At 37.3% G+C, this 25,345-nt stretch overlaps 1 protein-coding gene across 2 annotated transcripts; it reads right to left on the reverse strand.

Annotated features, from left to right (window-relative positions):
- Positions 1-685: 685 nt before the first annotated feature.
- EIF3E (eukaryotic translation initiation factor 3 subunit E) lies at positions 686-24,187 on the reverse strand. Of its 2 annotated transcripts, XM_032131521.1 has the most exons (14): positions 24,060-24,187; positions 22,207-22,321; positions 20,242-20,298; positions 19,126-19,243; positions 15,924-15,966; positions 15,367-15,471; positions 13,261-13,386; positions 11,712-11,836; positions 10,893-11,019; positions 8,941-9,042; positions 8,156-8,265; positions 2,555-2,657; positions 1,955-2,089; positions 686-848 (listed from the first exon to the last, which is right to left on the reverse strand). In XM_032131521.1, exons 1-14 carry the CDS (start codon positions 24,147-24,149, stop codon positions 810-812), a joined length of 1,395 nt encoding a protein of 464 aa, XP_031987412.1. In that variant the 5' UTR covers positions 24,150-24,187; the 3' UTR covers positions 686-809. The 2 variants fall into 2 exon arrangements, with proteins under 2 accessions (XP_031987412.1, XP_031987421.1); XM_032131530.1 differs by lacking the exon at positions 20,242-20,298.
- Positions 24,188-25,345: the final 1,158 nt, after the last annotated feature.

Below are 25,345 nucleotides of genomic sequence, written 5' to 3' on the forward strand. Positions count from 1 at the left end.
GGCAAGTGTGAAACAGTAGCTGAAAACCCCAAAACTTAAAAAACCCCTTCAAATTCCAATAGTTGAACTCGAGTTTTGTTCCCTTATTTGCATCGTTGATCTTAAGAATTTCAAATTTCAGAATGGAAGTTTTAAACCATATGCAGCTCCCTCATCAGGCCTTTTGTAATCCTCCTTTCCAACCAAAAAAACTACTCCAAAAAGTTTACAACATGAGGCAAGATGAGATTAAAAATGAGATTTCAAACAGCAAAAATTGTGAAGCATGAACACAAGATGTCTACTCAAATTATTCTACATATAGACTATGTTAGGTTTCTTAAAAGATACTGGCTACATGTGCCTTCTCTCTTCCAAGCTTCTCCTGTAACAAACAAAAACATGGAAGTGCAGAAAAAGATTTTGGCTTGACCACATGTTCAAACATGGTCCACATTGTCTATTTCTTTGTACTACCACTTTTAATTTTTTTAAAATGCAACATTTGCAACAGGTAATAAAAATCTTTAAATCCCTGCTTCCAAAGTCTCAGACAGTCTGAGAGCAAAAGCATCCTTTGGTACAAACCAACCTAACAGAACTGACATCCTAAATTCTGCAAAACATGATCCAAAATGCTGTAGAACACTATGATAAAAAGTCCCTATACAACATAATCTATGTAAATCAAACACACACAGACTGGTAAAAGTAGCCAATTTTATTCAAATAACATTAGCTCTAACACATAATTACTTTTTCTCAAAAAGGTTACATATTTATGTGCTTTTTAGTCAAATAAACAGATTTCCCCCTACTGCAGAAGTATTTCAATAGAAGCCAGAGTCTTGAGTAGCCCAGTTAGGTGCCTAAAAATGAAAAAATAAGGATTAGAAGAAATTACTGTATTACCTAATACATACTGAAATTTATGACACATTAAGTTAAACAATTCTAATACTGTATATGGATATGAAGTGGGAATGTTGTTAATTAGTGAAGGACACCCTATAAAATTAAAGCAAGTGTTGATATAATAGACACACATACTGTAACTGAGTACAATTACAGTAGAGTCCTCCAAGCTAGTAGCATCAAAAACGAAAAGTTCTAGAAGATCCCAATATAAATCTATGAATAATTTTCAGCTACACTTTTAAAAGAAAGTAATGGCACACAAGTTTCACATGACTTCCCATTAACAGAATAAACTAGTGCACCACTGCTTGTCCAACTTCCACCAGTATTTCAGCCAAGCAATGAGGAATAAAACGTCTACTATTTAAGCTCTTTTACTGTGTGGTTTGTTCTGACTTTTTTTGTTTGTTTTAAAGATGTATGGCTGGGTCCTTAGCGGACCTCAGAGCCATCCCCTTACAGTGCTGTTCTCCCTCACAGAGCTTCCCATATTGTAATGAGGAGGGAAAAAAACCCAGATGATCTTGTCAACTTTCTCATTTTCACTGGTTCTACTTAAACCTTTCAATGACTTAATTACATTTTCTAGAATTTCACTAAATGGGTTTAACAGTTAGGGTTTTGTACAACTCTTCCTCCATCCTCCGTCTTAACCACCATTCATTCTTCTTTCAATACCACATATGCACCTACAATACTTTAGTACAACTTACTTAGAAAAAGTATTATAACTACTTTCATAGGTGTCACACTTCATAATCTGCTCTTTCCTGGTGGTAAAGGAGACCACTCAAAGGAAGCAGAGCAGCAAATGACAGAAACAGTTACACAACAGAAGAAAATCTAATGATGAAGAGAGAGGCTGCAAGAAAGCAAGAACCACCCACTGTCTAATTCTCACCACGACAAAGTAAGCCTTTTCCAATGTAATTCCTACTATTAGAACTAGAAGTGGGTACACATCTGGTGAATTAAGGCATAGGTTAAGAATTGTACTTAAGTTTATCTCTCACAAAAAAAGACAGCAAGAATTCAGGAAAATGTAACTTATACCAACCTCAGATCTACCACTCTGATTCAGTTTCTTCTCAATGTTCATAGCCAACATTTGACTACGAAAAGACAGGCTTTTGGTCTTTTCAATCACTTGTTGGTAAGGTGAGACTGCATTGTTGCCCATGACTACATGGCCCTAAAACCCAGCAAAGATAAAACAAATTTAACAATTGCTCAGAATGCAAAGGCCTTTAGTGTAATACTCTGCTTTCAGAGCTTTCACAGATCATGATACAGACAAGAGCAAAACACAATAAATGAAATCCACTGCAGTTTATCCAGGAACAGAAAGTTCTGATTTCTATTGTTTTTCTTTGCCCGTGAAGTAAAAGAAATTTAATGAAAAACTCAACAAATTCACTTGCATCCATCTGGCTTTAAACTGAAAGAGAGTAGGTTTAGATTAGATTACTGTAAGAGGGTGGAACAGGTTGCCCAGTAAAACTGTGGATGTTGCATCCCTGGAAGTCATCAAGGCCAGGATGGATGAGGCTCTGAGCAATCTGGTATAGTGGGAGGTGTCCCTGCAGGGGGGTTCTAACTAGATGATCTTTAAGGTCCTTCAACAAAAACCATTCCACGATTCTACGTACAGTCTTACCAGCTTTGAATCCAATTTGGCATCTAATCGTGCATTTCGAATTAGATTGACAATCCATCTTTCTGCTTCTTCAGGAGTCATATTTAGTTTATCTGCCAACATACTAAAAGATAACAAACTTATTAAATGACAAAAGAGAATCTCTCTGATGTTGGTAAACATAACTAGAGACTATGGAATACAAGCCAAACCAACACAAAATTTGGCACAGTCCAAGATTCAATAAATACTGCAATACCTGGGACGCTTACTTTCATTGACTGAAATGACTTTAAAACTTACATACATGCTCTCCTGCACATCTCCCACCCCCACTGCAAATAAGAAATGCATATCCTGAAGTATATACTTGCTCATTCTGAACTACACCATATTGCTTTTGAATCTTGACCAGCACCATTTTCCTGTGTTCCTATTAAAAACTGTCTACACAAACATTCTTGGAAAATTTGTCATTTAAGTAATTTCACTATTAACATAAAATCACCATCACCATAAAAAAAAAACCAAAAAAACAACTGCTTTTATTCTTATTTAAATGCAATCAGCAGTCAAGAAAGTATATACTAACTAGTCCAGGAAAATGTTTAGCAAGGAAACTTCACTCTGAAGTTCAGGAACAAGACCCACGAGACAGAGCTTAGTACAGAAGATATGACAGATAAACCATGCTAGAACTTTTTGCAATTTCAAGGAAGGAAGGTGGGGGAGAACAGAGAAAGGAAAATTCTTAATCAAACAAGCACTCTTGTCCAGGAATAATTCCTCCTAATAGTGTTTCCTGTGGCTTTCTAGCTAACTCCTTTAGCTTCCTGCTGGCAGTTGGCTCATACAGGGCATTTGTAACGCTCTTTCTTCCATCAGCTTTCAGAAAAAGGTAACAAACATGAGGTAAGGGCTACAGGCATGACTAAAAAGCCAGCTGGCTATGCTGAGTTGCACAAGAGGTCAATTTCTCACCATTTTACAGGATCTTGCCTGATGTATTTTTCTCCATCAGAAAAAGTGATTTTTTTTCTTGACAATTATTTGCATCAAGTAAATACTTTATAAACTATCAATTATTAGCTCATCTACCTGGCTGGACTTCTACATACTCTTTTTTATACAGTTGTCTCTCCTATATGGTCTTGATCTCTCACCTTTCTCCCAACTATAAAACAAATTCCATTTTTTTCCATAGATAAACATGAAGTGAATAGAAAAAAAACCCAAAGTAGCTTAACATACTGGATTTACACTGACTCACTTCAGCAAAATAACACAACAAATGGGTAAAAAGTGTTTGAACTTGGCAAAGTAAGGAGAAGTAAAATCCAACTCCAGTTGCTACTGTTCCAGTAGACCTTTTAATCTGAGTTTGAATTAGCAATTGTAAAGGCAGACAAGAGCAGAAGGTATCAGGGATGGAAATTTTTGTGGAATTATCAGTCATCTGGACAGAACATGAGATACTTTAATAGAAAGTAATGTACAATCACTTTATTACCCCTAATCAGTGACGTTAAACATTTGACTTGAAACAAAAGAAACTTTAGACTGAAAGTACATGGGCATGGGTGCAATTCTCAGATTTCTCTTTTAGAAACATTAGTAAGATTTAGATAAAGTAAGTTTCCTTCCAGATGACCATAAGAAAGGCTACTGCCACTACAATGGGGATTAAGCAACCCAATTTTGGGATTACAGTGTGGAACCTCCATTCTTGGAGACAGGGCCTTTATTAGTGGATTCGTGACTAAGCAGCATAATGGAATACTGCTGTGGGACCTGCTCAGAGCTGTAACTGGGTTCATGGGATTAAACCAGATGACTTCCAACCTACAGCACCTACACTTTCCTTTTTCCTTAACAAAGTCCCTGTGAAATTAGAGCAGAAGAGAGCACAGATTTCTAGAGAATCATTCCAATCGAGAAACTATGAAGTATTTTACATTTGTTACTAGCAAATAATTCTACCTTTTCCTATTTTATCTACATTTTACTACTAGCTCAGCTGCTTCAGAAATGGCTTTTTTTAAACTAAAAAGTGTTTTTTGAAATAACATATAGTATACATGGAGCAACACAACAGAAATAACACACTTCTGTATAAGTATTATTTTCCTACACTTTTATCTGGAAAACTTAAAAATCATAGAATGAAAACGACAGAGTAAAAAGGATGTAGAAACCTATTTTATCTCAACTTGTAGCTTTGAGACTTGCATAGATTTTAAATTTTAATATAAACCAACTGAAGTTGTCAGGTAACAATTATCTTTTAGTGAATAAAGAATAAATCTATTACAAAACTTTATCACATCTTTGACACAAGAGATGATCTTTCTCCAGCAACTAGATTCCCTCTTAAGAGTCTCCTTGCAGCCTACACGGAAGCAGCCAGTACCACTCAAAGTGCATGGATGTATAACATAGAGGTATTTTCCTGGTGAAGTAACACTCATGGCCAAAAAAGTATTCCTTATCCTTCCAGAGTGAATGCACTGAAGATGTATCCTGACTACAACTCTGTACCAAACACTTTTCTCCTAACACAGTTAGAACATATATTTAAAACCCTCGAGATATAAAATACATCTTAGCTTCACACAGGTTTGACAGTTGAAGTAATAGTGGCACATTTGGATTTACAAATACATATTAACACCATTAATATTAAGGAAAGGAAGCAATGAAAGTTGTATTATAGGTTACCACTGTTTTTAAAGATTCCTGCTATAATTCAATAAAAATTAAATCAATTATAATGAAGAAATACTATTAGTAGTTACAGAATAGTCAACCATTTCAAGTTACAGCTAATTTTGAATGGCAGTTTTGTCAAAACAGTTGCAAAAATAATTTTTTTAATCATTTCTGTTCCCCTGTTTTATAAGGAAATTCACTTACTTGGGTCATGCTAGGGCTAGTGTTATTTAAGTTTTCATTTACTTAAAAAGCAAGCGTATTGAATTCCTCACATGTTCATATATGAACAAGCCCATCTTGTATATCATTTTGTGTGTGCAGTACAAAAGAAGAATGAAGCATATTCAGCTCTCCAATTAAATACAGGCATATCAAACTAACTAAAACACATTAAGAATTAGCTTCATCTATTACTCCCTATTAAACATGGTATTTCAAACAGCAAACAAATCACAGTGTGTTTTGGGACGTATAAACTTTAAATTACAACTGACAAATCAACTATGTCCTTTGGAAAAATGCCAGCTCCCTAGCAGATCTAAGTAGATAAAAAATTAAACAGGCATTTATTTTCTACTTAATATAAGGAATAGCAAGTTTCCCACTATTTTCAAATTCATTCTGCATAGTTAAACAGTACTCATCAAGCCCTGTGTTACAACCATCTAGTTTGGCTCCAGGATTAGCAGTGGAAATCACTTGCAAACAGAGAAATGCAAGAACTATGCCTCAGCCAAACATTCATTTCAACCAAACATTTCAACTGGCTAATTTCTTCAAAAGCAAGTCTGAAATACACTATGAAATACTTAGGCACCTAATTTAATCAGCCCAAATCTAATGATTGTTACAGCTTGCAAAGAAATTTAAGGCTGACATCCACCATTAAAACCAGAATGACATACTGAGAACCACCTCATTACAGATGATTGATTCCATGTGCAATTAACTTACGGATATGTGGTAGGAATAGCCACGTCATTCTGAAACAAATGTCTCAACTCCAAATCTATCACTTGCCTCAGAATACACTACAATGCTTATAAAGAAAGGACACTGCTACCTATATTTAGGATTACTCACACATAACAAGGGCAGCCAACTGCAATAACTTTTGTCATACCTAAAGTTGAGATATCAGTACAAAAAATATGAACTATAAGTAATAAACACTAAATTAATGGCAATCACCTACCACAATTTTGCTGTAATGAATCATTGGTATGTTGCCCACAGTTTATCAATATCTTTTGATACAAGACTTGAAAAATATTTAACATACACACTGCAGAGTCTTTGCTCATTGACTGGAGTCACGTAAGAGAAGGAGACTTCTTAGAAAGACATACAGTCTCTAGTTAAAAAAGCTTAAACATCTAGTTTCATTGGAAACTTGTGCTTGAGTATGTGCAGTATTCACATCACTAAAAAGAATTTGTAAGAAAGAGCAAGACACTATTGGGCTTTATATTACCCAGAAACTCATCCTTAAGAGAACTATATTTATGGGTTTTTTTCCAAATACTTGTTCAAACCCCCTTTATGCCTAAGTGTGCAGTACTCTGCTTTAAGTGATTTTAGATGAAGCATTAGCCCTCTTATAAAAATGAATATTAAGTATGGAAAAGCTCTGCTCACAGCATGTAGTTCCATTTACTATTAGGACTACATGCTTAAACCCAATATACCACAGCTGGCTAAAACACTCAAATCCACTGTTTCCCATTTACATCAAAGGCACTGACTATTTTAAGCTGATACAAAGGATAAAAAAATATTTTCCAAAGGCAATGAAGACAAACATGTCACCCAGTGACTAAAGATTAAAAGTAGTAAGAATCAGTCCTTTCTCCAACTATACCTATCCATAAAAAAAGCAATCCTTTCAAGAAGTTTGCAATATTAAGACAATTTTCTCTCAAATCCTTTCCTTTGTAATCAGGCAGTGTTAAATCCTTTCCTTAAAGGACTAGATGCACACATTTGCTCTGGATACAAGCTAGTAACAAGACTCCACTGAACTTATCGATTCAACAGCCTTCATTGCTGCTGTCTCAAGGATCTCTGCACTGCTCTCTATCAGAGAGATTTTTATAGCATTCAGAGTTTTTCACTTCACTTTTTCCTTTAAATTAAAAGGATGTGGAAATACGGGGTATGTGGGCAAAGGGCAAGTGGAAAGAGATCTCAAGCATACATAATATATTCCCATTTAGGTTTTTTTAATATATATACAAGAGAGGCATCAGAGCTGATCCATTTGAAAAGTCTGCATTTATAAAATAAATCTGAATAAACGACAGACATATTTGCTAATAACAATTATTACAGCTGAATCACTTTGTGCCACAGGGAATAAGATCCATTGTTTTCTATTTAATTCATTAAAAAAGCAATGTGATTTAATAAATTTCAAAGAACATACCTGTAAGACAGACATGGGTAGCTGTATCTACTAAGTAAAAATATATTTAAGCAATTACTGTATTTGCAATTTGTATTTACTTAATATTAACACTCCACTTCAACATGTGGAATTGAGGTCCAAATGAAGTCACCAGGACTTCGGTGACACTGGGTAGGGAAGTTCCTACTAAATCCAGTACAGATCCCACTTAAAACCATAGCAGCTTTAGCTTGAAAGTACTGCTTGTTTTGGGGGGGGGGGGGGGCGCAGGGGTGGCAGAGAAAGGCTGTTTTGAAGTTAAACACAATAATTCAACTCTGAAATATAATTGTATTCAAGTACATCACATCAGAGCTATAAAACTAGAAAGAATACTATCCAAATGAGATTTCAGTTAGGATTTTATCTGATGACTGAATACTTCACTCCTGCAGTTTACACTGTTTGTCAAACTGCCCTCCATGACTGATTTTCTGAACTTAGGAATGAAGATGTTCTCTTACCCAATGCTGATGCACTGATGGATGCGACAGAAAGTCTCAAATATAAAGAGGCGGGCATTCTCAATGAAGTCCTCAAGGCAAGCCACTAAGAAGAAATCATTCACAAGCACCTGCAAGTGTAAGCAGAAAGGGAACATGAGAACAAACATGTGAGTTGAAATTTACTGGTAGACACTGCCAATAACTAAGAGCAGTCCACAGTATACCTAAAAACACCATTGCTATGTTCGAAGATGCAGAGGAAAAGCTATAGATTAGCAATATTTTTCATTGCTTCATTGTTCAGCATCTTACTAAATTTAAATTGCATGCTAACATGATCACTGAGGTCTGACTCAAGGAGAAAGTAAGGTAATAACTCCACTGAAAGTCAAACTCTACTGCTGTCCTAACTCTACTGAAGATCCTTTCAACACAGAATTTGACTCCCTACTCATCTTTCACAACAGAAGGCAAACCTGAGCTTTTCTTCAAGCATTTCTCAAACTTTAATGGAAAACCTGAAGCTCAGCCAAATACCTGATTACCTATTTGCTTCTTCTCCTAGAACTTCTTAAATATAACATTATTATAACATTAAAGCTACATCCTTAATGGTAAGTCATGCTTAAGTGTTACAAAATGAGTTGTCAAAAAACACAACAGCATCCAACCATGGATTAAAGTTTATCAGAAAACACTGACAATGGAATCAAACACCACTTCAAACAAATTAGCTGTCCAATGTGAATCTTAGAGGTCTTTACTTAAAGGAAAATGAGTCTTATAAAAATTTTAAGTCTTACTGTTTCACACTCTCTCAGCTTCTTTTGTGCTCCATCAAAATCAAAGTTAACGTACAAGCATTCCACAAACTCTGTGATAGGGTCCCTGTATGTGTAGGATTCCTGTCAAAAAAGATTAGGAACAAAATTTGAAATCAAGGCCATGTGATCACACAAGTATTCCTTACATTCTTAAAAAAAAAATTAATAGTAGGAACAAGCATTTCTACATCACCTTAAAAAAAGTTGAACTTCCCAATTCCTCTTAGAAGAGCTACATAAGTGTGCTTCCTCCCGATAGTCTAGTTAAAAAACCAGAGGTGTAGTCTCACCTTCAGCATTTAATGCTGCAATCTTTGAGTTGGGAAAGTGTCAAGAGACTAGAGCTGTCTCTGTATCAAACCTCCAAACTTCATAAAATATGATAGAATAGTCTTCCTAAATTCTGATTTCAAAGATGACTCCAACACCAAATCCTTCATACTTTAAACTGAATGATTATTTGATTTTCATGGACAACATAGCTAACAAAAATGCTACTTTCTATACACAAACTACTTCAATTTATTTCAGCATTACAGAAGTTACTCAACTTTCTCAGTTACCAGGCAGAGGCAACACTATATCTATATACAATTGCGTAAATTCAGATGTAATTGAACATCCCCTTAAGTGTTTCTCACGCATATTTTAAGACAGCTTAAATCATTATCTATCAATATCTGCTTTAGCATACAGTAAGATCAACAGATTAAGGGAATTCCTAAAAGAGATTTTTTTTTTATGGATCGAAGTTATTTTTTTCTTACCCAAAGAATTGTATTTACAATCCCAAATTCAGCTTTACATGTAAATGTTTTTCACATCAAAATTACACTTAACCATTATTAACATCCACTTTGCAAAATTGTCTTAGAATGAGCATCTCTTAAATTCAATAAACAACAAAATGCTTACCTATCAGTTCAATACTTGCAAAGATGTTGCAAGTATAAACAATCTTTTACTACTACTAGAGCAGTACCACATAAGTTATTTCCCATCTATAAAACCTCTACCACATCATGATTTAATATCATGAATCATACAGAGTAGGTGAGTACTAAGAAATCTGATAGATTTCAAAACCAAAGCCCAAGCTGATATTTTCAAAAGGAATACCCTAATAGTGTGCAAGATTAAACATAAACAAGAAGTTGTAAAATGTTACTTACTTCAAGTATTAGAAATTCACATTATATTAGAAGCTCAATGTTACAATCAGATTTTAGATAAAAAGGTGAGTCATAACACTTAACACTCATTTACTGCTTCTTATGCTACTTTTTGTACACTAATGGTTAAAAACAGATTAAGTTGTGACTAAAATTTGATCTTTGCATTGATTGAGTTTTGCATAGGTAGTTTCCCAAATGCCTGATGTGATTATAATTGACTGATAGCCTGTAAAAACTGTACTGTCACAGATAAAAATCTGGGCCATAACCCTGTTGATTGCTACCAAGCAACTCTTTTACTGCTCTTCTCTGTATCTCCGTCTTCATGAAACTTTGAAGTTTCATGAAACAGAACCGTTTTCAAGAGAATGCATGTGAACTCAGACCAACACAGACAATGCAGTGGTTTTGAAATGTAAGAAAGAACCCTTATTCATACAACAGTTTTTCGTACAGATGACTGAAAACGAAGAATCAGATCCAAACCCATTTCACATCTCACTGAATTTTCTGCATTTAATCCTATAGAAAGAAAGTAAGAATTGAGTGCATACACTGCTCATGTATATGAAAGGAGAAAAAAAACTGTTCCGTCCTCCTACTGACTGATACGCATTTTACCTCAGCAAGGACTTTAATTGACAAAAAAAAAAATCAAAATACCTCAAATCCTAACCCAGGTTTATTATTAGAAGAAAGTTATCATGAAGTCTCCTTAATAAAGAGGCAGAAAATATCAGATACTGCAGTCCTTACCTGCTGAATAACCTTGACTAGATCTTTCAGCACCTGTCTACGTTTACGAACATCCTTATTTGTTATGACTGCAGTAGTCAAATATCTGAGGATATGTGGGCACATTGTCTGAATTGCATTGAGATACCTAGAAAGAAAAAACACAGATTCAGAACTCAAAGGTACACTGAAGCTTGCTGATGACACTAAAATGGGAGGAGCTGTTAACTCCTCAAAGGCAGAGAGGCCCTGCAGAAATCAGAGGGCTAGATAATCACCAACTGTATTAAGTATAACAAGGGCAAGCATCAGATTCTGCCTCTGGAACAGGGCAACACTGGATCTATGTACAGACTGGGGAATGACAGGCTGGAGAGCAGAAAGGCATCTGGGGGTCCTGGTCAAGAAGTTGCCTATGAATCACAGTGTGGCCCGGCAGCCAGGAAGGCCAGCTGTGTCTTGGTGAACATCAGGCACAGCATCACCAGCTGGGCAAGGGAGGGGATTGTCCTGCTCTGCACTGGGGCAGCCTCATGTTGGTACTGTGTGCAGTTTTGGGTGCCACAACATAACAAACATATCTAGCTATCAGAGAGCATCCAAAGGAGAGCAACAAAGACTCCTAGATCTACATGTAAGTCAATCCTCTCACAAATAGATACAGTGTTTCAATTCTCATTTTTAGTCTCGATTTCCCTCAAGAATCTTTCTAAACAGCTTTTTCAAAATCAGAATAAAACAATACCTTCACCCCTGCAACCCTAAGTTCAGCAAGCTTGCATATTCATCGTCTGCCTTCAATTTGATTTAAAGACCCCCATATAGTACAACACAACTTACTGTGGCTGATACAGAAAAAGGTCAATGATGTTGTCTCTCCCTTTAGGATGATTAAAAAACACGAACAGAGACCAGTGGATGAGCCATGTTCTTTGCTGAAGAGACTGCAGCGGAGAGCTGACAGACTAAGAGAAAATGTAACATTCGTTCAAGTCAAACACAACACAAAGTTCGCTTTAATACTAATCCACAGAAACCTTGTAATTGCTCAAAATTTTGTGATTTTGCATCAGCTCCTTGTAACTGTCATCACTCTCAGGCTAAGTTTGACCTCCAGCTTTTTTTGTCACCTCAATGATACATCTACAGTAAGTTATAAGCAAGATAACTTCTCCAGTATTATATTCCAAATTGTTTGCTGAAATTTGCCTTTTGTTTATGGCAAAACAGAGATTTTAGCTAAGACCACCACACTAACCTAAGTTACTTCCCTTTTTAATTCTGAATTTTGTTCCTTGTAGTCCCTCTTCAGATGTGATCTGAGAAACAACTTGACTTCTTCACCTTTTCTGTTTTATTTCCTTTCTAAATCTCACCAGATTTTTTTTTTGCCATAGACCCTCAGACAATGATGGACCTCTACAATCACTTTCAGCCAAAAAAAAAAAATTAGTTATCTTTATTTAAATCTGCTGATAATGGACAAACAACGGTCCAGTTCCAAGTCCCTGTATTAGCTCCAAATTTCAAAAGCACTTCAAACAGACTGCAAAACAACACACTGAGGATGAATCATCACTCCAAAGAGCATGACAACAAACTGCTATGATTCTACCCTAAAAAAAACCTTGGAGTTTTATGAACAAGTCAAATAGTCTATCATAACCATACAGAATCATACAGACAAAATTACAGAAAAAAATTTGTTAACACTAATTATCTGCCACACAAAGAATGATTGAGGGACAGAAAAAAACCTCTGGTTTTTCAAGACTGGTTCAAGAGAGTAAAACTTTCACATCTTAGATATGGCCAGTGAAGCTCCACAAGCAAGGAGAAGACTCAGAGGTCCCTAATGCCTTCATTTGCTCTGAATTAGTACCACAGCCCCACTCTCCCCTTAAGTTCTTGGTACTCATCTGAACTCAGAAGAGTTTCGTCAAGAAAGCTGAATTAGCTGAAAACTCTTTCCAAATACAAACTATCTTGCATTTTCTGTCAAAAATGCTGTCTTCATGAGATAAAAACATGGTTTATTTACATGCATTTTATTCTTTACAGAAAATGAATAGTACCAGTATCTGAAATTAAAGAACAATTTCACACAACGATACCTTGCCCTCAAACACATCCTTAAGATTTTTTTATTGGAAATATATTTGAAAATATAGACGAGAATGTAAGGTGTTAAGAGGCAAGCAACTTGAAAGAGAATGTTTCACTATTTCTTCACAAGCATCCTTCAACTCTCCCCCACTGCCAATACGAAAGTATCAAGTGAAAAGGTGGTAACCTACTCCTAAATAAGACTGCAAGTGATTTATAATAAAACTTGAGTACTAGCATGTCTAACCTCTCACCTTGCTAAGATGTCCAAGATTTTACTTACATTATTATCTATTGTCTCCTTTAGTCTTGTGAGATCTTCCATGGCTGCATCCCAATTCTGCATCAGGATTTCAGATGCAAGTTTTCCCCAAAGAGAACTCAAAGCATTTCTGTCTGTTGCTGGAACCTATTTTCAACAATAGCAAAAAAGTCACACTCTTAGTATTTTTTTTTAAATTACGAAAGATATTTTCTGGCAGTATTTTTTATTTGCAAGACATCAGTTTTGCATAGTCTAACTCTCCAAATTAAGTGCCTTTTTTTTTTTTTTTTTCCCTCCCCAGAAAAGCAGTTTAGGTACAGAAAAAAAATCAGTAGTAAAATTTCTTACGCAGAAACTAGGAAACCCTGTCAAAGTAAGACAAAGATGCATACTGCTGCAGTTTAAGTTTAAAAAAAAAAAAAAAAAAAGGCTGAGCATCAAATTTCTTTTGTGGGTTTTTTTTTTTTGTTTCACCATACAAAAATGCTTCTAAACTAGTAAAACAAGGTTATTACAAGGCAGGCTCCTGAAGAACTCATAATAGTAGGTGACCACCTTCAAAGAGCTAGCATTCCAAACTCTTTCTGCTAATGTCTTGCCCAGAAGTGTACTTGTTATAGAAATGTCCAGTGGAACTTGGCAGCAGTGAACCTATTTCCTGGAAGGGCAGTCCTAAGGTCAAGCTGTGTTAGTTTTACACAGGAATGAGTTGCACCATGTCATTCACAATGTCATATTCTGTTCTCAGACTGGTTACAATAGTTCTTTCACTGACTATGCTTCATCACACAGAACTTTTAAACAAATCTTCTCCCATCAGAATTAGTAACAGAAGTCCTGTACTAAGCTATTACCAGCACAAAATCAGTACTTCATTTTTTGAGATTAGTTACTTGACATACAAGAACATAATGCTATGCCCAGAAAAAAGGCATGAAGAATTAAGGACAGTTGCCCACAAAACTACATATGTAACTTTCATTTTCCCCCTTGGCACATAAAAAGAACCTTTAACACTGAAAGTCAGCTTTAGCATCAAAATTTAGACTAAGAATTCAACTCATTCCTACTTTAAGCCCTATTCTTCTGATTAAAGATACATTTTCCAATTTTTCTTCTTTAATTACAGCCAATTACAGAAATTATTGTGGTTTCCTCTTGCAGTATTTCAGAGAGTTAAGATTACTTTTAGATGGGAATAGAAATCAGCAAGAAAAAAGCATCCACGTATGAACCACTGCATGTTTTCAGCAATCACTGCACAGATCTATGAGCTACTGACTTACAAACTGTGTACCTTCCAGGCAACCACGGTGCCAGTTTAGCAGATACTTAGTTGAGAAGGTTCACATGCTCTGTGCTGGCTCCAAATCAGTTAATTATAAGTAGCTATTCACAATAACTGCTTTTAGGTACTGCAGCTGCTCTAGCTACATTATCTGGATTTTCAAGTTAGCTTAAATTTCCATTTGTTAGTAAAGCAGCACATTCACTGACTACCAACAATAAATTTACTGTGCTGCGATTCTGACAAGACATCAAATCTTTATTCTCAAAATTCACTCCCACCAGTAACAAATGATATGAATTATAACAACATGAAAAGAGTTGCTTCAGAGATGATGGATCTGGTTTTATATTTATCATCTGAGCTGTCTACATTTTGTAGGGAGATGATTTATACTCTTAAATCCATCACAGAATTCAAGAGAAGACAGATGAGAGTTCAGGTAAGAAGCTGGCAGTTCACCATTACCACCAATTACATTCAATCCACCTGCAAGCTTTTCACTGCTGTTGACTACATCTGTGCACAAAATCAAGTATTCATAAAAACAAGTATCCATTTCACTGTATTCTATAATTAAATGTTACAAGACCTACAAATTTAAAGAACAATTCTGAGCTCTACTTGAAAATAACAGAATTGCTGAACAATAGTAATGATTATTAGCAATTACTATCAACTTCAGTGTACAGTAATTGCATAAAAAATCTCAAAAGTATTATATTCTAAGAGTTAAGACAGACAATTTACTGGGTTAAATATTTCATTAAAAAAATACCCAACAAGCAAACCATAAAACTATCCCCCCCCCCCATCAACAACCAATCAAAACTTACCAGAACCCTAAAGAAGTAGAGATATTCTGCAGCTCCTGAGTAGTTACCACACTCATACTGGAATTTTGCATACCTGTAGAGTGTATCTAGGTACTCCTGCCTAAACTGAAAAGGAATACAATAAAAGCTTTTATTCGCTAGGGAAAAAAACATGCTGTCACAAGCCAATTTTAATAGTAGAATGAGCTTTGAAATCTGTAGCTTTTCAAAAGACATTGTACATAGGAAAAGACAATAGAAAACTATTATACTCTCAACCTATGCTGTGGAATGAAAGATTACACCAACACTGGAAAAAGGTGAAATCTTGCATTACATAGTAAATCACACCTAACTTACATAGGTGCAGCTAGCATTAAGTTTCAGCTTTTTTTTTGTTTGTATAAAAATTAAAAGTTCAAAGGCTTAAATATGTTAGTATTAGGAATTCTGCCTATAAGCTACATTGACAGGAGATGGAACAAAATGCTAGGCCATACTTGGTCAAAGTGCTGTCAGCTGTGAGGGAAGTTGGGTGGACATACTTAGAACTGAACTCCAGCAGCTAAAACACTTACCCCATGCTTCTCAGCTAAATAGTCAAACAGCATCCGACCATCTCTATAATAAAAGGATAAAAAGTGCTGTTTTTACAAAATAAATTCATAGCCACCATGCAACAGTAGACAATGCAATTTTAAAGGTAAAACACAAGAAACTGAGCATGAATTTAAAGTCATTCATCCACTTGTCCAAAAGCACAGTCATCTATTACTAAAATGTCATGAAGTTTCAAAACCTTAAAATTATTTTAATTTTAAACAATGAATGCCACCTGCAACAATAACTACAGTTAAGAAAGGGTGGAAGGTTGTTTTAAATTAGATAGCATCCTTAGCTTTCAGTATGAAAGTTAAATTCTGAATTAGGGCTCTTCCCACTCTCATATTCCAATTCCAGAGCAGTTACTCTAGACAGCCTTGATTTGAAGAGGAGATGGGAAAAAACGGCAAAAACTAAAGTAAACAGAAGTAGAAAGGAAACGTATCCTACTGTTAGCACTGAGACAGAGTGGGTCACAGGAATATCTCTACCACAGTGAATATCTGCAGAGCACAGAACCATAAAAAATAATCATACTAGTAAGTTCTAAACATCTATGATCATGTGATTACATCTCTGAAGATTCTTTTTTATTTAACGTTAATACTAAAAGAACAAGCAGTATTACCTAGATCAAAGAGAAGTTTAAGCCTCCAGGAGGCAAGCTGTAAATTCCCTGGGACAAAGATACAGTAAAAACTGTATGCAAGGGAGTATTTTCCTATTTACTCTGAAATCAACTGCAAAGATGTGAGTTTGTTCAATTAGAACTTATGGTACAAGATTCTGCAGGGGAACGGCAAATTGCCAAATGAGCCAAGAATGACAATCCCCAGTCATACCTGTGAAAGCAATTAAATAATCTCATTGATTTGTTCCACTAAAACATACTTTAAGGATGAGGAATACTGACTACAGCTCTGTAATTTTAAAGTCAATGTCCACCAATGGTAGCTTAGAGAAGTGGAATGTTTTGGCTTATTCTTGAAAGAACTTCTACCTGCAAAATCTCCTTTACACTTTATTTCCCAGACTGAGATATTCCAAACTACGTCACCACAGATCAAAAGCCATGTCTAAAGTCGTGATAATATGCAGCTATCTGAATTTGATACAGATTCAAAATCACCAACAGAAATTCTCAAAAGTTCTTCCTATTATCTACAGCACACTACTCAGGTCTAGACAGATGGACATATTTCAGCCCAATTCTACCCATTACAACCCAAATAATCTGGATTAGAGCTACTGCCAAGCCAATAACCAAAACTAGAACTTCTGAGCTGTGAAGTTTCCAGACATTTTACAAACACAAATCACATACCAGTTCTAAAACAGAATTTGCTGCATATGAATAGTAGGGCTAATAGTCTATAGTGTTAAGCAAGTTATATTCCATGCATTTACTGACTGCATCTCTTGCTCCCAAACAAGGCATTTCCAATTTGAAGTACATACTGTTGAAGAAGTCTGTGAATCAAAAGCCAAGTAACAGAGCATATATCCCACAAAATGCTAGTATTTTAGTAACAGTTTTCTAAGGCTAATTATTATTTAAAAACTGGCTAAAAGCAAAGCAAGAATTGGACAAGATCTCTATATGTTCAATTAGATTTGAATAGTTGTGGAGGAAGACTTTTTTTAAGATAGGCTCAATTGTCATAGTAACTGGGACTTTCACTTTCAAAGCTGTACCTTCAAAAGCAAGTGGCCCCTGGCTTTGCATAATCACAAGTCATAAACAAATGCCATTTCTTTTCTTTATGTAATTATCTGACATCAACATCCATTCTGAAATCAGATAAAAAGGCAGCTTACTTAGTTAACAATATTTTTACAGCAGAAGCTTAAGTACGTCTGGTGAGATCAGGATTGAAAATAAGCTTCTCCTGACATGCTGCAAAGCTTACAGATTTCATGATTCCTTCTGACATCTTGTTTCATGTGTGCATTGAGACACAATACACTGCACCTCACCATTTCTGCACTGACCAAGATTTAAATTAATCTATTACAAATTCTGAAAACAATGCAAAGAGTGGAAAAAAGAACAGAGGCAACAAAAAAAGGATGATAATGTGTATTTGAAACAGAGTAAATTCTAATCAAGTTCCTCTCCCTTGAGGGACCCATATTTTTCAGGGGGTTTGTTCCCAAAGATTTTTGCAGACTAGGAAGAAGAGTTTGTACATTCAATACTTTTCTAAAAGGTTCCAGAAGTAATGTTACAGCCTTCCATATCAGTGGATGCAAAAAGCCTGCCAACAATACACCCAAGTACAGGCATCACCTTGAAATTCAAGTTGAGCCATAGGTTCTCTGTCTGATACAGTACGCTCTACTTAAAATTTTAGAGCAGGTAAGGCTGAAGAAGGTACCCAAGTAATATTCCAGTTTGTCAGACACATTTACAACAGCAATAACAATGTTTCCTATGTAAAGGAAACAAGGAGTAATTTATGCCAAACAAATACCTGCCCAGCTCTCTGCTGAAGGGGCAGTTACTCCTCAGTGACTACAGCTAAACTCTCCTACAGAGCCCAATTCAAGCTTAACCATGGTGAAACTCTGATAGACCTTAGATACGATAGTGCAGACAAACTCATTCTACTTTAATTACTCCCATAAGAAAATCTAGAAGAAATTGGACACATCTTTAAAAGACTACTATGAGCACTACCTTACACCAACAAGTTGGAACAATTGGGGCACGGAGCAAGCAAGCAGGAAAAGGCCAGAACACCTTAAAGAAATATGTGCTCTGAGGCTGAAAGGATGCTCATCCTCCAGGCCTCCCAGACTAGTATGACACTCCATAATCTATTCTGGAAGACAGAAAAGAGAATCTGAACTACTTTAGCCCATATTTTCCCTCAAAAACCCCTAAAGCCAATCAAACAAAAAAGCCCCTGTGATTGGACTGCACTGGATCATGACTGTCACTTGTCCCAAGTTGATTCACAAATATTAGAAACAATAGACGTCTTTTGCACAACAGGTAAAAGCACTGAAAAGAGCAAGCTGTCCAGCAATTTCGATTACCTGACCACAAGCACTACTTAAATACTGTCTGTAAATAAAAATGTCTTTCTTGCAGTCACTGAACAGAAAGCATTTCTAGCAGCAACACTTGAGAGGTACCAACAAGCCATCCTGACAAATTATGGTAGAAATTACCTAGTGGACTGCATTTGCCTCGTAGTCTCTGGATCCTCAAACATCTTGACAATAGGTTCCGTTTCAGCCTGAAGCTGCTTCAGCTGTGCAACAACAGTTGTTCTTTTCTCACGCAAAGCTGAACACACAAACAAAAAGACTTTAATATAATGCTTTAAGTTTTTACATGAACCAACCTGTAATTTCATGGTGCTGACACCTAAACACACCTTCCCAATTCCTACCTCACTTGTCCTCTCAGTCAAGTCTCAAACCCAGCTGTATCTAATAATTCTGTAACTTAGTAAAAACTTCTAACATTTGGTTCTTTTCCTCCAGTGTGGAAGCCACCAGAGAGCAGGTACAGCTGTAGCAGAGTCTGCATTAGACAAAGTACCTTCAGGCTTTCACTAAGGGAGAAAAAACTTTTAACTAAGTTCACTTATTCCAAATAAACTTGGAAAAAAGTAAACAGTCTAATGATACCACAAAGATGGTTTTCTTCTGACTGATGACCAGGTTCTGAAAGAACATTTATAGAGTACTTAACTAAAACTGACAGGAAAAATATTCAAGCAGCTCAACCTGCAAAATTATGATTCTGAACACTCCGTGTTTAATGGAAGCATTAAGCCCTTTACGAAAAATTGAAAGGAAATTGAGCTACCAGTTTTAGGGTGATTATTTTACACAGACCCCAAATTCCTCACCAAGTGCTAGCAATGCAATAAAATGAAGACTTAAATAAAACTGAGAAAAGTGTACACATTAAAAAAAAAAAAAAGAAAAATCACCCTCACATTGGCTATGTGACCCAAGAAACATGGGATCAGAGAAGCCAAGACTAAATCCCAGGAGATAAATCCAGGAAACTGTGAAAGCGAGCCACACACCAGAACACTCAATGCCACGGTGAACACAGCTGACATTTCTTTAACGATTTGACTACACAAGTACTTGAATAGGATGCCCAAGGTGGCTAACACCATAATGGTGACTCAACCTAAATATAAGAACAACTTGCCTGACAGGAAGTGTTCCAATAAGGAGAAATTATCTCCAACTTCAGTTGACTCTTGAGATTATAAAAGAAGGGGAAACAGATGAAAAAAAAAAACAAACATTCGGTTGACTTACTAAGAATACGAAAATGTTTTCCTGCGACATCTCCTGGATGTGTAATTGTAAGTTGATCTCATGGAAGACAAGACAAAACAACTATAAATTGTGCAGGGACATTTCTAATTATAACTGTGTAAGTGAACTTAGTTTTGAGTACTTTAAAAAGTGAAGTCTTAAAAAGGAATAGCGTAAACTACTAATGACACCAGTGATTCCACAAGTAAGAACCACCTGCCCATACACACATTGTGATAAGCACTAATACATGAAGATGACACATACCAGAGAGATCTCAAAAGTTAAGGCCTTTGCATAGGAAGCGGTGCAAGTAAGCACCCTGAACAATGGACTCCGTGTGAAAGAACTAGCTCTGCTTATGTTAACTGAATAAAAGCCACAGATCAAACAAAAAAACCCACCAAAAAAATACCCCAATGACAATAACAAAACAACACCCTGTCAAAGTGATGATATAAAATCTTAAGAGATGTAATGTTTTTCTTATACTCTTTTCAAACAAGTGTGGAAATTGCTGGTCTTCAATGAAGGCAGATCTCCAAGGGAGCAAATTCATTCAATTTTCTTGCAGCTGTGACCTTATGAAGTAATACTCTTAGGCAACCTGCTTAAGTAACTGCCTATAGTCAGAATTCCAAAGACACTGGAGTAGTTACTTTGCGGAAGTCTGCTAGAATCGCTATTTCTTGTGTTGTTTACTACTTTAGTATTTTACTCCTTATTTACTACTGATAACAAGAATATTCAACAGTTCAAAAAGGCTGAAGCAGGGAAAGAAAGAGGAATACCTATTCAGCTTTGAGATTTTTTATAGCCCTGAGACAGCCTAATTTTTTTAATCAGTAGACCTGTTAAGTAACCTAAAGGTGAAGCTATTGTTACAACTGTTTCTTAGATTACAGAAGTGAAACCCTCTGGTACTCATTACATGTTGTAAGCCCCACGTGTCATGGTACATTTGCCCATAACATCTAGTGCTAGCACAGACTTGGTCAAAATATTGATTTCAATGTCCGTAAGTCTATCAGTTCTCTTCTTCCAAAGAGGCAAGTAGCCATCTCTGCAGTTTCAAGAGCCTGAGAAGAGCAAGACCCAGAGGAAGAACGGAACAGCACCCAAGTCTCTTCCTCCTAAGGTGCAGGCAAAGTAGACTGTAGTCCCAATCGCTAAGAAAAAGGTGAGGAATTCCCCAACATGAAAAAGATGAAGAAACAGGGAGACAGTGGATATTGAAAGACTATGTCAGGAAGAAACAAACAAAACACTTGACCCATTAAAAAAAAAAGAACTGGAAAAAAAACCTTAAAACACCCATGAAGGATAGAAATTAGAGAAAGCCAGATAATCTAATTTTATCACCATTCCCAAATGGTCCTCAAGATGATAGAAATGTAAGCAGTAAACGAGAAAGTTACTAAAATCACAGATAAGATAGTAAGAGATCACATTCATTACAATCTTAAATTTATTTTCTTCTAGAGAAGCAGCAATTTTTATATTGACAGAACTAAGGAAAACACACATTTTCAAAAACACCTTTCTCTCTCCAAAGTCTAAAACTCAGCCACAGACAGAGAGACTAATGGAATTACTTACAATGCAACTCTTGCCTTAACATAATGGATGCTTTAAAGAAAAAGTCACCAAATGACACCAAATCATTGTGCAATAGTGTTTGACAGATGAAAAGCTAGCACAACTCCTTTAAAGTACCTGAAATTACCAAATCAGCACTGAAGTACTTAAGAGGTCACTCAAAGGTTAAGTTCCTGACAGACCAACAAACCCAAACTTCCCAGGATTAGGGCATTCTATTTGTCTCAGTATTGCACATCCTTTTGGTAATGCTGAAGTTAAACAATATTCTAGTTTTTGAATGCAACAAGCAAATTACCACTAGTTATTCATTATTTTATATAGAAAGGTTGCAAAACGAGTTTTACATTTAAATGAGCAGCTTACCATGAGGAATTTCATCAGAATAAAGATTTTTGTACACATCCATAGCAAAATCCACCATGTTGGTATCACTAAGGAGATCCAGTTTTCCTTGGAGTAGCTCTTTTTCATTGTATATCTGAAACAGGAATTATTAACAGATTCATTTCAATAGTGTTAAACAGCTTCAATTCATATTACGTAGTTACTTTTATGGCACAGTTTATGGACTTTTGTACAATTGAATTGTTTTAAATATCAAATCTCGCAGCTCTATCATTAGGAGTACTTACTATAAAGTCCCTCTGCATTTCCAGTCTTGGCAAAATATCAAATCTTGCCTGCTATATATGAAAGCAGGTACTTCAAAAACTAATTAGAATTCAACATCACTAATCTCTTAACACGAAAAATAATTCCTACTGCAAAATTATATATATATGTATATATGTTTTAAAAAATAATAAAACTTTCATAATTTTTTTTTAAAAATACAGAATACTTTCCACAAAATAAAATGCTGAACACCATGGACTAGTTAAATTACTTAAAGTGGATCTCAGAAGAGACACACAAGATTAAGTTTATAATTTAATTGTAGTGCAGTTTAATCTAATGTATGTTGCTAGGTCTATAGCATAAGAATAAATTTAGAGTGGCTATGTAATTGGATAGTGTGCTTTTAAACTTCTCAAACTGTTTTTTAGAGTTCATATCCATAATTCAGCAGTGAGTTGCAAAACACTGCTAGGTGCTGAAGATGTAGGTGAGGGCCAAATCCAGTATATTCCTCAACAATGCATTTGCACAAGAGCTGTATTACAGTAACTCACCACACCACATTTGTGGACATCTCAGATATAGAATCTGTAGAAGTTCTAATTCAGCTCTGAACATCGTGCTGTTCAAAATTAACACTACAAAATTAACTGTTTTAACTAACTTCAGCTGACATAAAAATGCTAATGTAAAAATGCCCCCAAGATGACAGACATTAAGCAAAATCCACACGCTAGACATGACAGCTGCTTAGGTCAAGTTGTCTCAATGTATGCATGGTTAATCAGTTCATTTCTGAAGGCTAAAATAAGACCTATTTTAAATTCAAAACTTACATAACTTTACACATTTTGCTCCCATTTTAGAATAGTTTAGACTGGTGAGAGTCTAAAGCGCCTGAAGCACTCGTCTGAGGTATCTTCAGCATTAGTGGGTTCTTGTAGCAACATAACTTAAAAATATTTGTAAGACGACTAACAAGGGATAATTCCATAGGGGCTTATATTTGGTCCCAACACAATTTCGTGATAACACGGGTTTCAAATTAAAATTAATTAGTATCAGTGGCGTAACCCCACAGACCGCCCTGAGCTCCGGCTGCGGGACGGCCCGAGCACTAAGAGCAGCAGGGCTATAGAGGGGGTCCCACGCTGCGGGACTGCGAACTACGCCTACAGGGGAGAACTTCGGCTTCTCCTTTCTCCGAATATAGGTGAGGGAAATACACTACACCAAATCCGAGGAAGAAGAAAGTACAGGAATTCTGTGCCGCCTCGCAAGCGAGGGGCCGAGGAGCTGCGCGGCGTGATCAAGGAGCGGCTCCCTCAGGCCTCCTCTCAGCTCCGCTCCCGTCCCTCCTTGGGCAGCCCCACACGCTTCGCCCCTCGACCCACGCGGCACAGGAACCCCAAGCTCCTCCCTACGGAGTCTCCGAATCCCTCACGGGCCGCGCCCGGCCCGCGCAGTGCCCAGGCCCACGGGACGAAGCCCCGGCCGCGGCGCGCCCAGGCCCATGGGAAGCACCGGCAGTTGGCAGCAGGGCCTGCCACTTTCCCGCTCCCACCGCCGGCTTTCCCACCCGTAGGAGAAACACGTACCTCCTTGACGGAGAGGAATTCCAGCAGCGGGAAGACCAAGTGCCGGTCCAAGAAGTGCGCGATCCTGGTGGTCAGGTCGTACTCCGCCATCTTGGCGCCGGGAGAAGGGAAAGGCAGAGGCGCGACGGGGCTCTTGTGGGCGCTGCGCCTGCGCGGCCCCGCCCCCCGGCGCGGGGAGCCGGCGCCTGCGCACTGTGGGCTCGGGAGGGGGCGAGCGGGCGGCGGCGCCGGGGCAGGGATAGGGACAGGGACAGACCCCGGCGGCGAGCCTTCTCCTCTCCCTCTCCCTCTCCCTCTCCCTCTCCCTCTCCCTCTCCCTCTCCCTCTCCCTCTCCCTCTCCCTCTCCCTCTCCGGCTGGGGCAGGGCCCTGCTCGCGCCTTGGGTGAGGTGAAGGCGCCGCTGGAGCGAGTGCTGGGCGACAGTTCAGGCAGTCCAGCTTCACAGGGTGGGATTTCTGGAGGGAGGGACATCCTGAAAGCAGATCTGAGGTGGGAGTCCAGCCCCCATGCGTTGTGCGTCGTGTGGGAGCTTGACTTGATATAATCTGGCAATGAGAATCTGAAAAGGGGTCTAAGCTGTCCTTGGCACCAAGTGAAAAGTTTGCTAAGGGTTGGTCCATGTTGGCCGTGGTTCCGAGCTCTCCATGGTGAGGCCATGCCAGATGAGATGGAAAAAGGAGGCTGGGGAGGTGCTGGACAATGGCTTACGCAAGGAAATCCAAGCAAGTGCAGAAGTGTATTGCTGAGTTTAGCAACAGAAATGGAAGAATCGGTAATATTATTAACTTCCATGTTACTTGTAACCATGGTGAAAGGAATGAGATGGATTTGTCTTTGCAGACAAACTGTGGGTCTGCAGATAGGTAAAAGCTAGATACTGAGAGATGAAAGAAACAATGGGAAGAACCGTAAATTCCATAGGAAAAGAAAAAGAGGGGGTATACATTTGAAAGAAATCTCTATTAGGCTATTCGGGGAGTCTGCACCCCTCAAGTACCTTGGCCAATGGGGAAAGAGAGAGGGAAATGCAGATGGGAAATTAGGATAAAAAGGAGGCTACGTCCTCTTAGAATTTGAGAGACCCCATGGGAATGCCCCATGACCTCTCCCTTTATTTGAATAAAGTAATAGGACTTCTCTGTCTCCTTTTTGGACATAAACCTCTGGTGTTTGTGGATTAATTTTCCTGACAATGATAAGGAAGCATTGGTACTGGCTGCCCAGGGAATTGTTTGAGTCACCGTCCCTGGAGGTATTTAGAAAATATGTGGATGGGGCACTTAGGG

The sequence above is a fragment of the Corvus moneduloides genome, chromosome 1 (assembly GCF_009650955.1).
Source record: "Corvus moneduloides isolate bCorMon1 chromosome 1, bCorMon1.pri, whole genome shotgun sequence".
Classification (NCBI taxonomy): domain Eukaryota; kingdom Metazoa; phylum Chordata; class Aves; order Passeriformes; family Corvidae; genus Corvus; species Corvus moneduloides.

Coding starts and splice junctions, on each gene's coding strand:
- EIF3E (XM_032131521.1), bottom strand. CDS start 24,149: ATGGCGGAGTACGACCTGACCACCAGGATCGCGCACTTCTTGGACCGG. Junction 15,967..19,125: donor AGGCAAATGCAGTCCACTAG/GTAATTTCTACC, acceptor CTTTTATTATAG/AGATGGTCGGATGCTGTTTG. Junction 13,387..15,366: donor TCTACTTCTTTAGGGTTCTG/GTAAGTTTTGAT, acceptor TGTTGAAAATAG/GTTCCAGCAACAGACAGAAA.